Genomic DNA, 16,192 nt, shown 5'->3' with positions numbered 1-16,192 from the left:
CAAATGCATCAACATAAGTAGTAATTAATTAAATTGTAAATTGAAGGAAATTAACTTTGGCAAGTCCTGTCAAGATTGTCTTTCTCTCATCGTTGATAAATTCCACTATTTTTCGAATTGACATTTGAATGAATTAGTCATTAACATCACTCTTTCTCTCGAACATAGCTGAAACGTTATAGAAAAAATTTACAATAAAACAAGTAATATTTTCTTTAGTGTGTAAAAGCAAGCAGAGAAGAACTTATTTTCCGCAAAACTAAAACTTATTTTTCAGAAAACTAAAACCTTTGTTCACGCTGCAAACTAGACAATAGAAACTCATTGTCCAGCAAATTTGAGTTAATTTTTTCAATTACTTTCTATCAGGGCCACCCAACATCATTAAATGCATGACCTAAATTGCCGGTGATTTTTTGACCCCAAACCCAATTTGAATTGTAATTAATTAAATTGTAAATTGAAGGAAACTTTGGCAAATGCATCTCTGTCTTATTGATCTCATCAGTTGTAAATTTTACTACATAGTGATAATTTTATATTTTTAATAACAATTTTTACCTTCACTGAAAATGTAATTTACTAGAATATATTCTTCAAAATGACACTTGAAAGAACTAACCATTAACATCACACTATCTTGAACGTGTTCGAAATGTTATAAAAAAATTATGCAATGAGACAATTAGTATTTTACTTAACGTGTAGAACCAAACAAAATACCTTAATTTCCACAAAACCAAAACTTTCTTCACGCTACAAAGTCAAAGTAGAAACTCTCAAACATCATTAAGTGCATGAATTGAAGTGGCTGTGCTGTTTTGACCCAAACGCGTTTCCAATGCAAATATAATACTAACATTGCACTTGACTAAATTGCAATTTAAAGGAAATTAATATTGGCAAATCCCGTCAAAGTTGTCTTTTTCTCGTCTTGATAAATTTCATTATTCTTCGAATTAATATTTGAATGAATTGGTCATTAATATCACACTCTTCCAAACGTAGCCAAAACGTTATAAACAAAGTCTACAACAAAAAAAGAAATAGTTTCCTTAGCGTGTAAAACAAAGCAGAAGAACTTATTTTCCACAAAATTAAAAACTTTGTTGACTCTACAAACTAGAAAGTAGAAACTCATTATCAAGTAAATTGGAGTTAATTTCACCAATTACTTTCTATCTGGACCACCCAACATCATTAAATGCATGACCTGAATTGCCAACGACGTTTTTGACACCAAACACAATTTGAGAAATCTGAAGATTTTGAACAACTTTGGAAAAAAATAAATGGAATGAAGCCTTGTTTATCAGATTATTTAATTATAGTATGAAAAAGTTAGTTGGTTGCCAATAAATTTAAGATCCAAGGGAACTATACAATTGGCTAATTCAATGTCTTTATATGTTGTGCCTTTCAAATTAAACATAGTAATAATTTGTTAATAAGGAAAATAATTATTGAATATAAACATCCTAATCATGCTGTTTGCAAGGGACAAGTAACTATAGAGATTTATATATATAAATTACAATTATGTGTTATTAATGTGTTATGAAGAGAATTTATACATTATATTAACGCTTCAATTGGTTTCCATTTACTATTTTATCTTTTAAAATTTTACGCTTATTAATTTCTAACTACCAACATATTATCTTTAAAAAATAAAATAATGTAGCATGAGGTTTTACCCAATAAAAGTTTCTTTTTTCCATGAAGAAATAGGATGCAGCAGAAACCCACATAGATAATGGTGAAAAGAGTTTTTAACCCAAACTTCACTATTTCAGGCACAAATCACACTTTTGGCTAATTACAAAATGACAAAATGAAAACCCAAGCATCAGCGAGAGCTCGAGCCAATTTATCCGTTTTTATTATATTTATTATCAAAATTATATTGAATCCCAAATAAATTTTCTTTAAAAAAAAATTAAATTTCAATTTAGATTCAAATAAATAATTAAAAAAATTTTTGTTTGAGAAATAGTACATAACAATTTTAAGAAAATTCAATTTAAAATACGCACTTAAAATTTGTCATTTCAAAATATTAACCAATTTAAGGATAACATTATTAATTAAGTTATCAAAGACATTTATGTTGTTCATTATTTGCACTTTTAAAATTTATCGTTTTTAATATAGTATAGATATATAGATAGATATATATATATATATTAAATTCTTATAAAGCAAATAACATGAACCCATGAAAGTAACTAATATATTCAAGTTTTTCTCTTCCCTTTAAACTTTCTTAAATGTATCAAAAAATGGAATTAGCAGAGGGGTGTTACATTTTTCTTTTGGTGTTTATGGAAGCATATAGAGTTTGACTAACAAAAATTGTAATTTACTCTCACTCTAGGTATTACTCCTAACATTTTCTTGCTGAGATTTAAAATTGAGACTTTCAAGTTAAATATGTTACCTTTGAGCAGGCATCTTATATATTGAGAATATGATCATATATATTTAACTCAATGTCATGAGGTGAATCAAATGATACTATCTCATTAATAAATAAATTTTAAAAAATATTAATTTTTACAAATTTATTTTAAGGGCTAATATTTACTTATATAATAAGTTAGCATCATTTGATTCATTTACGGTATATATAATATATATATTGACAATATATCGAAAACAAACTCAAAATAAAATTATACATAGTAAAATAAAAGAATTTGATGAAACCAACAAGAGCATAAAAGTAAATTTGCATACTTTTATTGTGGTAGAACTTATAATATCATTCTTCATTTCTGAAGCAATTTTTTGAATACATTAAAAGTTTGAATTTATAAAGAAAATGCAATATTTAACAAGGAAAAGATAAATTATAATTTATATTGGAATTCAAGTTTTGTGCAAAATTTTCAATTAGAAATAAATCCTTGACACTCTCAAATATAAAAAAAATAAAGTTTAAATTATATTAGCACGATCTAAAAAAAATGATTTTTTAGGCATCAATTAGAGACATGCCAATATAATTATTTAGAAGCTTTTGATAAATATTATACACTTACCAAGATTAAAACAATTCTCATTTAAATCTTAATACTAGTTAACTTATTTAAAAATAAATAATTAAATAAAATTAAAAAGAATTTAGGAAAACCTAAAGTAGTTTCTCACATTTTCATCTAAAAAAGTCTAACGTGGTTAACACCTTAAAATTTTATGTTTGGGCAAATCTTCCATTTCATTTTTTATTTATTATTAAAATATTAAAAAGCTTTTTATATTAATAATTTACTATTTTTAAATATATTTTAAATTAAATTAACCAATATTGTTTAACAAGAACAAAATAAGCAATTAACCTTGATAAAAACTTTAAAAATTTTGTTCAAGACTTGATTGAGTTGAGACTAGCAGATGGTCTGACACATAGACGAGTCTAATAACAAGCTATCATAGAAATATTTATATTATTTTACATAGCCAACATTCAATTTATGATGGCAAATTATAAAGATTATTAATAATGCAAATGGTCTTTAAATTATAATAAGCTACTTGAATTTTGAACATTTCTAATATAACACCTAAAATATAGTAAATTTTAAAAATAGTAACGTCCTAATCGTGTTATTTGCAAGAAGTGAGTAATCGTGGAGCTGCAAAAATAATTGGCTTTCTTAATTCTCTAAAAATATATTATTTGAAAAAAAAAAAGGTGTTCATGAACTAAGAGGAGCCGAGCATGGTTGAAATCTAGAAATCTTAGGTTTGGTGGGCTTTGCATTTCATTTTTGTTTACCATTAAAAAATTAAAAATATATTTATACTAATCTTTTAATGGTTTTAAATATATTCTAAAATAAAATTAAAAAATAAATTATTTTATAATATAATAGCACAATCAATCTGAACTAGACTTAAAAAACTTTGGCAAGTCAAGGTCCTTGCTTAAACTCTGTTTGTTTTCCTTTCCTTTTTACCAAATGAGTATTAGTGTCTTTCGCTATCTTCACTCATCGATGGGAAATTCTAAGAATTGAAACTTGAATAAATAAATTTATTACTAAAATCACACTATGTTGAAAGTGGCAGACATACCTTAGGAGAATTTTGCAATGAAATAAAGTACGTGCCATTGTGTGTAAAACGAAGCACAAAGACTTTTTCTTTTCCACAAAATAAAACGTTATTCACGCTAAAGTAAAACTAATGGTGAAGATATGACTAAATAATGTGAAGTGTCAAGCAAGTTGGAGTTAATTTCTCAATAACTTTGTATGGGGGCTGGCCAACAACCAATGTTGCAGTTGCTTTTAAGAGACCAATATTTACTTTTTGTACTTAGTTTTTTCTACTTGTATTTTACATTTTTTCACTTTTTAGATTTTTTTTTGTGTATAAAAGCCAAAAGTGCAATTGGATATTAAATTAAGTATTTTATAAAAACTAAAAATTAAAGAAAAAAGCATTATTTTTTAAGTATTATTATTTATCATATTATTCAATTTTAAATTATTTTTTATAAATAATTTTTTTTAAATCCCATGCAAAGCGAGGGCTTCATTCTAGTGATATCTGAAAGAATAATTTTTTTATCCTTTATTAATAGCTTATGTAAATTTTTAGACCAAGGAGGATAGCCTGACTTTAGAACAGATCTACTTAAGCAGAAAAAAACATATTTAGGATTGGATTAAAGTCTTTGACCAACAGCCTAGATAGTAATTGGGTCTATAAACACCTAATAATTAACAAGCACTCCAATTATAACAACTAAGAGAATGATAGTGAAATGAATGATTTTTAATCAAGATTGATCATTGGTAAAAACAAAAAGTAATAAAAATAATTAAATATGTAAATTATAATATGTAATTTTCATACAAAATACAATACAAGTACATGAATTTTAGTATTTTAAACAATACAAATACACAAATGGTTAAGTATAGTTTAATAACAAGATATCATAGAAGCATTTACAATGTTTTATATAGACAACGTCTAATTTATGGTAGCAAATTATAAAAATGATTAATATTATATATGATTTTTAAATTATAATGAAATATTTAATATGATATTTAAATTTTAAAAATACCTAAAATAATATCAAATCTATAAATTTTAAAAATAAAGTAACATCCTAATCATGGTATTTGCAAGGGGTGAGTAACCGTAGAGCTGCAAAAATAATTGGCTTTCCTAATTTTCTAAAAATATATTATTTGAAAAAAAAAAAAATAAAGGTGTAAATGTACAAAAATGAGCCGAGTTTGGTTGAAACCTAAAAATCTTAGGTTTGGTCGGCTCAGCATTTCATTTTTATTTATCATTAAAAGGATTTTTATATTAACAATTTACTATTTTTAAATATATTTTAAATTAAATTAACAAATATTGTTTAACAAGAACAATATAAGCAATATGCGTTGTTAAAAGCTTTAAAAATTTTGTTCCAGACATGATTGAATTGAGACCAGCATATGGTCCGACACATAAACAAGTCTAATATCAAGCTATCATAGAAACATTTACATTATTTTATATAGCCAACGTTCTATTTATGGTGGTAAATTATAAAAATAATTATTATTACGAATTATTTTTAAATTATAATAAAATATTTAATTAGATATTTAAATTTTGAACATTTTTAATATAACACCTAAAATATAATAAATTTTAAAAATAGTAACATCCTAATCAGTGTTATTTGCAAGAAGTGAGTAATTGTGGAGCTGCAAAAATAATTGGCTTTCTTAATTCTCCAAAAATATATTATTTGAGAATAAAAAAACGTGTCCATGAAATAAGAGGAGCTGAGCATGGTTGAAATCAAGAAATCTTAGGTTTGGTGGGCTTTGCATTTCATTTTTATTTATCATTAAAATATTAAAAATATATTTATACTAATCTTTTAATATTTTTAAAATATTATAAAATAAAATTAAAAAATAATTTTTTTTATAATATAATAACACAATCAATATGAAGTAAATTTAAAAAACTTTGGCAAGTCAAGTCCTTGCGTTGACTCTGTTTAGTTTCTTTTCCTTTTTACCTAAACGACTATTAGTGTCTTTCGCTGTCTTCTCTCATCGATGGTAAATTCCAGGAATTGAAACTTGAATAAATTAATTTATTATTAAAATCACATTTTCTTGAAAGTTGCCGATGTACTTTACAAAAATTTTGCAATGTGGTAAAGTACGTGCCTTTGTGTGTAAAACGAAGCAGAAGACTTTCAACAAATTAAAATGTTATTCACGCTAAAGTAAAACTAACGGGGAAGATATGACTGAAGTGTCAAGCAAGTTGGAGTTAATTTCTCAGTAACTTTCTTTTGGGTTTGGCCAACAACCGACATTGCATTTGCTTTTAAAAGACCAATAGTTATTTTTTTAATTCAGTTTTTTCTATTTGTATTTTAATTTTTTTTCACTTTTTGGAATTTTTTTTTAGTTAGAAAAGCCAAAAGTGCAATTTGATATTAAAGTAAGTATTTTGAAAAACTAAACATTAAAGAAAAAGCAATTTTTTAAGTATTATTATTTACCATATTATTCACTTTAAAATTATTTTTTATAAATAATTTTTTTTAAAAAAATATATCCCATAAAAAGCGAAACCTTCATTCTATTGATATATGAAAGCATAAATTTCTTTTATCCTTTATTAATAGTTTATGTAAATTTTTAGTATTAAAATTATGAAATTTAATATCATATTATTGATCGTTTACTACTATTTTATTAATCATTTACAAAGAAATCAGAAAAGAAAATGAAAAACTCGTAGACAAATCACAACATTTTATATTCATATATACTTTAAGAATCCAAGTAAATAATCCAATTAAATAACGTGGATATGAAGACAATGTGAATTTTAAGTTGACGCCATTTTGAAGATCCTTTCAAACAATGCTATATTAGATGTTATAGACTTATAGATTTAAAAGTAAATATGAAATGCCTTTAAAAAAATAGAAATCAAATGGAACATGCAATAAAAGGTTCTTCCAGGAAGAAATAAACTGCAACAGGAAGTCACATGGAAAACGTGGAAACAATTTTTAACCCATACTCCACGATTTCACGTAAGTCACATTATGGCCTAAAGTATTTATTACAAAATGAAAAAAAAAAAAAAAAGAAAAATCAATTGTATCATTTACAATTATTATAGTAACTAATCACAATTTAAAATTATGTAAAATTTATTAAAATTTTATATAAAAGTCACACTTATAAGTGGTGGACCCATATATAATTATTTAATGTAATTAAATAATTATAATATTGTAATAAAAAAAATTATAGGTGAAATGTTCCCAAACTCATTTACTTATTTCAATTAAATTTGTTATTAAAATGTTAAAAATATTTTATATTAATATTATAAAATTAAAATTAATTAAAATATATTATTTATTAATATAATAAAATTCTCAAGTTGAACTCAAGTTTTAAAAATCATATTTGGGACTGGATCCAAGTTTTTTGACCAAATAGCCTAGAGAGTAGTTGGGTTTAACAAGTACTCCAACTATAACAACCAAGAGAACGATTGTGAAATGAATGATTTTTTATCAAGATTGATCATTTGGTAAAAAAAAATAATAATAAAACAATTGAATAATAGAATATTAGTATATTTATAGAAAATTTAAATTAAATCCAATATATATACAATGAGATTCGATCATAAAATCTAATTCTTCCAATCACTCTTTCTTATTATTGAGACAAAACCTCATTTATATATAGCATGAACAAATTTTTAATTTGTGGAAAATAAAAGTCATTGTCTTATTGCAATTTTTTTTTCTAAATTATGTCGGCCACTTTCGAAAGAGAATAATTTCAGTGACTAGTTTATTCAAATTTCAATTCCAAGAATAGTAGAATTTACCACCGAAGACAAAGAAAGGGACTAACACTCCTTTTGGTAAGAAGGAAAGGACGAGGAAAAAAAAGTTGTAATATATTTTTTTTACTTTCCCTTTTCTTTCTTTCCTACCACACAGAGTCTAAACGATCGAGGACCACCTTGATTGTCTATATATATTAAGCTTGATGCAAGGCTTATCGTTATATATTTAGAAGTAGCAGTTGAGAGAGAATTGAAAATATAGAGATCATATATAAAGAAAAAGAGATGATGGAACCCAAATGGTTGTGGTTGAGTGTTTTGTTGTTGTTGTTGTTAGACGGATGCAGATGGTATAGTACTGATGCATGTTGGGAGGATGAAAGGATTGCTCTTTTGCAACTCAAACCTTTCTTCAATCCTTACAACCATCTGAAGAGCTGGGTTGATGAGATCAAGGGTTCAGATTGCTGTCGATGGGATGGGGTCGCGTGCAACACCTCCTCCTCCTCCTCCTCCTCCTCCAAGCGAGTCATAGGACTCTCTCTTAATTATACAAGATGGCTCAGCGAAGAAAGATGGTATCTTAATGCCTCTTTGTTTCTTCCTTTCAAGGAACTGAAGCATCTTTATTTGCCAGGGAGTAACATCGCTGGTTTTGTTGAAAATGAAGGTCCTTTTTGCCATTTCATGTTTAATTATTCCATTGTTAATTTGCAATATGAAAATTCATTCATCACTTTTCATTTTTACAACTTCATATTTAATTCTAATTTTGTTTTATTGATGAAAGCCACTAAGTCCTTTTTATATATTTAAAAGAACTCTCTTGCAGGTTTTGCAAAGCTAAATTTGGAGATCCTTGATTTAAGAGACAATTACCTCAATGATACAATTTTGTTATCTTTGAGTGAGCTTTCATCTCTTAAGCATTTATATCTAGGAGCAAACTCCTTCAGAGGATCAAGTCATACAAACGGTAGAGTTAAAATTGCTCTAATTATGATTATGAATGATATACAGTAATTAAAATATTAACTTGTGTTTATTACAGGTTTCCAATGGCTCTCAAGACTTGGTAATTTGGAAACTCTTGATTTATGGGGCAATTCTTTGAAAAATGATATAGTGTTTCATATGAATGGTCTTTCATCTTTAAAGACTTTAAGTTTAAGTGGAAATTACTTGGAAGGAACCGTTCATATTCACGGTAAACTCATTTTACCTCTAATTGATATTAAAGTCAATTGTTGTTTCAAGGAAAGCTCTTGCATATTATTTGATTTTATATATAATATAATTAATTACTTGTTGAGGTTGAATAGAATTGAATAATTTGACAAACTTGAAGAACTTGGATTTAAGCTACAATAGAATTGAAAGCTTCCAACCATCAAAGCAAGGTATAAATATATATTTCAATTCACTGAACTAAAATCTTAATTATGTGATCAGCATATAAAATTTTTGATTGACTATAGTATATAATAGAATTATATATTCTTGTATAGGAAACGAGACACAACTGAGGTTGACCAATTTGGAGGTACTTGATTTGAGCGGTAATCTCTTCAGGAACAACATATTTTCCTTCCTTCGGGGGCTTTCAACTCTAAAGTCCTTGTATATGAGGCAGAACCAATTGCAAGGCTCAATAGATGTTAAAGGTAAAGCTTTTACAACCTTTTTTTTTAAATTCCTTTTAGAAGCCTTAAACTCATAAAAGAAAGTGTTTTGCTAAGTCAAAGGTATTTATTAATTAATCAAAAGGGCACAAAGCCAGCATAAAGTTAATGCAGCAAAGCAAATAGATCTATGCATTCAAACCAGACAGACAAAACACCGCCCAAAGTATATAACTGAAGACAAAACACTTAAAAGTTACACAACCTTACCCATAAGCCAATCACCTCCCGACCAAAGCGAGCTATGTGTGTTTTCAATTTCGTGTATTGTAGGCATAGAATCAGTCTCCACTATCACATGCTCTGTACCCTGTTCAAAAGCTAGTTGCAGTCCCCAAAGGATCGCTTTTGCCTCTGTATGAAAGGAACTTTCAGTCCAGTCTACTCAAGTCACTGCTGAAAAAACCACGTTACTGTTTGAATCTCTAAGAACAGCACCTAGCCCAGCTTCCTGTTCTCTGAACCTATACACTGCATCCACAATGAGCTTTAACATATCCAGTACAGGAGGTTGCCAACTCTATCCTTGTGGCTTCCTCGAGATCATAGTTGGTTGGGCAACCAGTTCTAGCCTTTCCCTCACAAGGGCTGTCTTTACCAATGATTTCCGCATGGCACATGTTACTCGATGGAGGCTTTTTAATTACAATCATCGTATTGTAATTCTTATTGTGTTAATTATAATATCATAATTCTTAATATTATCATGTTTGCTTATATAATTACATTAATTAAGTTGACAAATATTATATTATTTTCAAAATGTGAAATGAAACCCAGTTAAGATGCTAATTGTACCTTTTGTCTCTTGGATAGTTGCAGTTGCTAATATGACAACTTTTGGTTGCAAAAAAACATTTCTTGTTCATAATATCCGGTAGGAAAAAAGCCATTAGCTTAAGAATCAAGCTACACCTATTGGGCAAAAAAAAAAAAAAAATCAAGCTACACCTAGTTATGAAGGAGGATGTCACTTATTAAACAGTTAGTCATTTCGATTTTTGATTGGGATAAGAAATTCGAATCCAACTCTATGTAAGATAAAGACAACCAAACCAAGTATTTATTATTGAAGTGAGAAAACCGATACATGACTGAATTAGAAAGAGTTGAGAAACCATTTTGTAGTTTTTTTCTTTTTAATTTTTGTTTTCTGAAGTTTCCTGAGTATTTGTGTTAATGGATCAAGTCAAGCAAATGGTAGAATTAAAATTAACCCAATAGTGATTATGAATGATATATAGTAATTAAAATATTAATCTTTTTCATTACAGGCTTCCAATGGCTTTCAAGACTCAATAATTTGGAAACTCTTGATTTAGGATACAACTCTTTGAAAAATAACATATTGTTTTATATCAATGGTCTTTTATCTTTATATCAATGGTCTTTTATCTTTAAAGACTTTAAGTTTGATGAGAAATCACTTGGAAGGAACTATTCACATTCACGATAAACTTGGTTTACCCTTTTTTTACGTTTAAATCAATTGTTGTTTCAGGAAAAGGTATTGCATATCATTTGCTTTTATACGTAATATTAATTACTCATTGTCATTGAGTAGGATTGAATAATCTGACAAATTTGAAGAACTTGGATTTAAGCGACAATAAAATTGAAAGCTTCCGACCATCAAAGCAAGGTATAAATATATATATTTTAATTTACTTAACTAAATTCTTAATTATGTGATTAACATATAAAATTTCTCATTGACAATAGCAAATAATAGAATTTTATATTCTTATATAGGAAACGAGACACAACTGAGATTGACCAATTTGGAGGAGCTTAATTTGAGGCGTAATCATTTCAAGAACAATACATTTTTCTTCCCTCTGGAGTTTTCAAGTCTGAAGTCCTTAGATATGGGGGAGAACCAATTGCATGGCTCAATAGATATTAAAGGTAAAGCTATTGCAGCCTTTTTTTTTAAAAAAAAATTCCTTTTAGAACGTTTAAACTCATCAAATGAGTACAATCTCATATCACATTTGAGGATTTTTCTTGTTCATTTAAAGCTTTAGACTTATTTTGCCGTTTATTTCATTATAAAGTCAATAAGAATATTCAATAAAAGATTATTTGAATAACCAGGCTAACATAATGATTATTTGAATTGAACTTGGACATAGAATTGAATAATTTAACGAATATGAAGAAGTTGGATTTAAGCTGGAACAGCATTGAAAGCCTTCAATCCTCACAAGGTATGCATTTATATTTGCTCAATTAGTTAAGTTGTTATATATAATTAAATATTATGTAAATCTTTTTTTAGTGATCAAATTATGTAAACCTTATGTAGATAGTGGGAGACAGCTGCACTTGACCCATTTAGAAGAATTTGATTTGAGTTTTAATCTCATTAAGGACAGCATATTTGCATCACTTAGCGGGCTTTCAAATTTGAAGTCTTTGGATGTAAGCTACAATCAGTTAAATGGATCAATAGATATGAGAGGTAATTTTTTTTTTTTTTTTTGCGAAAATTTTGAATTTGTTAACAAAATCTTTATTCATGTTTCAAGATGACATAACAAATGAGTTCATCTGTTTCTTTTCTTTAATGATGAAATTATGTAAATTATTTATAGATACTAGGAGACAGTTAAAATTGACCTATTTCTAAAAGCTTGATTCAAGTCATAATCTAATTAATTATTACTTTTCAACCAAAATTTCAACTCTATTATAAATACTTTAAAAAAAATACATTTCATATATTTAGATGATTTAATGAAGTTTATTCATTACTTTTTTTCCAGACTTAGGTGCTTTTACCAACTTAGAGGAACTGGATATGAGTTATAATGATTTGAATGAATTTGTGAGCTGTAAAGGTATGGATTCAAATAAATTTTCTATTTTTATTTATGAGGTTTATAATGATGTAGATGTTTTAATGACCAAAAAATTTAGCATATTAAAATTTAATGCTCAATTTTTTAAAGTAAGAAATTAATTATTTATTATATGCTTTTTATTACAACGCTACAATTTTCTAACTATAATAAAGAATTATGTAAGAATCAATCATTTATAAATGTGACTTCCATATAAAATTTTGTTAGACCTCACGTAATTTTGAATTGTGGCTATTTAATTGTATTATAATGATTGTAGGTGAAATGCTCTCATTAAAATTAATGTCTGATTTTTTAAAGGAAGAAATTCATTGTAATTTGATTACTAATTAGAAAATGATATATATTTGCCTTAGATAATTGCTTTCTTTAAGAAGTGTTGCAACGGCATATCAAATATTTCCCTTTTTGTTTGTATTAACTTGTTGTGTCTTAGAGTTGGACTTGTTTGCCTTTTGTCATTCTGTTTTAGATTATTACGTATTCTTATTACCGTTTTGTTTGATTTTCATCTTTTTGATTGTTTCGTATATTAAAATTTATATTAAAAATATTTAATGTTTCAATATTCTTCTCTATTAAAAATTCATCTTACATAAATCTTGAATATATAATCTTATCTACAAAAATGAAAATTTTCACTTATTTATTTTTTTCATTTACAGAGTATAAGAGTTTGAAAAAGTTAAAAGTTCTTCGTCTAAATGCGGTTTTCACCAATGGAAGCATTCCACGACTACTAAAATTAGTATATGCATTCCCATCAGTTAAGACCTTCTATCTACAAGGGAACTACTTAAACAAAACGATGGCTACTCAAGATAAAGGTAAGTCATTAATTTATTCCAAAAGAACGTAAATTAGTAGTTGTTTGTTGATTAACATCTAATAATACCTCCTACGCTATGATTACTCAGAATTGCATGTGTGGAGCCAAGTGGAGGAAATATTTCTAGACAATTCTTATCTCAACAACAACATTTTGCAAAGCATTGGAGTGTTCACTTCTCTTAAAACTTTGTCTTTATTTAGCTGTGGACTTATTGGTTCCTTACCTAATCAAGGTAAATTAAAGACTATAATTTCTCCAATATAACTCATGGAATACATCTATTTCGAATAATCCTTTATTCTATTTCTTTCACCTAATATCTTTTATATATATTCTATTTTGGAAAAAAAATTTTAATTAAAATTTCTTCTATGAATTTATAAATTTTTCAGGTTGGTGTGATCTAAGGAACCTTGAAACGTTGGATATCAGTTGGAATGCACTTGAGGGGATACTTCCTTACTGTTTGGGTAATTTGACATCTCTTCTTAAGTTAGATATCTCCTACAATCAATTTACTGGAAGTTTGACGCCTTTAGCAAATCTTTCATCACTTAGATTCGTCTCCCTTTCAACAAATCACTTTCAAATTTCAATGCCATTCTTGTCACTTGCAAACCTCCCAAATCTCAAGATTCTCTTGGGTGATGAAAACAAGATGATAATGGAACCTAATTCCTTTCATGCTTCAATTCCAAAGTTCCAACTAAATATCATCAGTTTGTCAAAGTGTACAACAGATAAAGGACTTAGTCTACAACCTCTTAATTTCCTTTATTACCAATATGACTTGAGATATGTTGATCTTTCTTATAACTATTTCAGTGGAACAGTCCCGTTATGGTTGTTAGAAAACAACACAAAATTAGAAAATCTCTTCTTGTTGGGTAATTCTTTCACTGGTCCTCTGTTGTTACCACAGCTTCTTCATCATAATGTGTCTTCGATTGACATATCTAATAACAAATTACATGGTCAAATTCCAGTAAATATATGTTCAACTTTTCCAAAATTGAATCGGTTATTCTTATCTAAGAATGCCTTTGAAGGTAATATCCCTCATTGTTTAAGTGGCATGAGCACTTTAGCATTTTTAGACCTATCAGACAATCATTTGTCTGGAAGAGTATCAGAAGAGTTGATAATGGAAAGCTCATTAAGGATTCTTAGGCTATCAAATAACAACCTAAGTGGAAAGATTGTTCCTATGATGTTCAACACAAATTGGTTGTCAAATTTGTATTTGGATGGCAATAATTTTGCTGGAGAGATACCTGATATTGATATCTCTACTACTGATTTTTCATATTCATTACTAGTGGATATTGATCTTAGTAATAACAATTTGAATGGAAAACTTCCAAGATGGATAGGGAATATATCGCATTTGAAGAGATTGGCTTTGTCAAACAATCATTTTGAAGGTTCTATTCCAATGGAATTTTGCAACTTGTTTGAGCTTGAATTTTTAGAGCTTTCTCAAAATAATTTATCTAGCTCTATTCCTTATTGTTTCAATCCACCATATTTGAGACATGTCCACGTGAAGAGAAACAGACTAAGTGGTCCATTGACACTTACTTTTAATAGCTCTTCATTAGTGACATTAGATCTTAGAGGGAATAATTTGACCGGTAATATTCCAAAATGGATTGGTACATTTTCTTCTTTAAGCGTCCTTCTTTTGAAAGATAATCATCTAGATGGTGGAATTCCAGTTCAATTATGCAAGTTGTATTCATTGAGCATCATAGATCTTTCTGGAAATATGTTTTCTGGTCCTATACCTTCTTGTTTAGGTAATTTAACTCTGGCAATGAAAGTGGAGAAGTCTTATGTAGGTGTTGGTTGGTATAAAACAAGTTCAATGAATGATCTACCAATAGATGGTCTATTTTATTTATCACATGATTATCCTACTAGCTACATGGAAGAATGGATAGAGTTTACAACAAAGAGTGTGTCCTATTCATATGGTGGTGACATTCTTGAGTACATGTCTGGGATTGATTTATCTTGTAATAGGTTAACTGGGCAAATCCCACTCGAAATGGGAAATTTAAGTGAAATCCTTTCGTTAAACTTATCTCACAATAACTTGGTCGGAATTATACCTTCATCATTTTCACAACTTAAGCAAATTGAGAGTTTGGACCTTTCTTACAACAACTTGAGTGGTAGAATCCCTATACAGTTGGTTGAGTTGTACTCTCTGGAGGTTTTCAGTGTGGCACACAACAACTTGTCAGGCAGTACTCCAGAATCAAAAGCTCAGTTTGGGACCTTTGATGAAAGCAGTTACGAGGGAAACCCTTTTCTTTGTGGGCCTCCACTGCAAAATAACTGCTCAAAAATTGAGTCACCACCAACAGTACCGACTACAATAGACAATGAAGGAGAAGGTAGTTTCATGGACATATATAGTTTTTGTGTGAGCTTTCTGGTTTCATATGTGATTGTTTTATTGGGAATTTTTGTTGTTCTATACATAAATCCATATTGGCGACAAGCATGGTTTTCTTTCATCGAGAGTTGCATCACTACTTGTCGCTACTCAGTTGTGGGCAATTTTTTTGAGTTATACATCTTCAAAAGATGTGCTTAGGTGTCATGGGAGCTCTTGTGATTTGCCTTTTGTTTGAATGTGGTGAAGATTTGGATGAAGTTGATTTTTGTTATCAAAAGAAGTTTGGTGATTTGATCTTTTAAATGAGGGATTTCTTTCAGCACACTGTTCTTCTAAGATGGTTGTAGGACGAGTTGTGGATTTGGTTACTCATATTGCTTAGAAAGAGTCCTTTGATGATTTTGCACTTTCAACAGAGCTTTTTGTCTCTGTCGGAACTCTGTTTTTGGTATTCGTTTTGTTTTGAAGGAACTTGTTGATTTATGTTTGTATACAAATATTCAATTCTCTATTCTCCATCTTCTCCAAATTATTGCTAATATCT

At 28.0% G+C, this 16,192-nt stretch overlaps 1 protein-coding gene across 1 annotated transcript; it reads left to right on the top strand.

The window, feature by feature from the left end:
- The first annotated feature begins 7,727 nt into the window (after positions 1–7,727).
- Positions 7,728–16,192, top strand: LOC111279782 (cuscuta receptor 1-like). The gene is made up of 13 exons (XM_089756405.1): positions 7,728–8,530; positions 8,693–8,836; positions 8,912–9,067; positions 9,183–9,260; positions 9,369–9,524; positions 11,107–11,184; positions 11,295–11,450; positions 11,678–11,752; positions 11,851–12,006; positions 12,311–12,385; positions 13,075–13,236; positions 13,327–13,473; positions 13,634–16,192. The coding sequence occupies exons 1-13, from the start codon at positions 8,146–8,148 to the stop codon at positions 15,844–15,846; spliced, it is 3,981 nt and encodes a 1,326-aa protein (XP_089612531.1). The 5' UTR covers positions 7,728–8,145; the 3' UTR covers positions 15,847–16,192.

This window comes from Durio zibethinus, chromosome 27, assembly GCF_047325235.1.
Source record: "Durio zibethinus cultivar Kanyao isolate XHJ-2024 chromosome 27, ASM4732523v1, whole genome shotgun sequence".
Classification (NCBI taxonomy): domain Eukaryota; kingdom Viridiplantae; phylum Streptophyta; class Magnoliopsida; order Malvales; family Malvaceae; genus Durio; species Durio zibethinus.
This window is presented reverse-complemented; position numbering and strand designations above follow the sequence as displayed.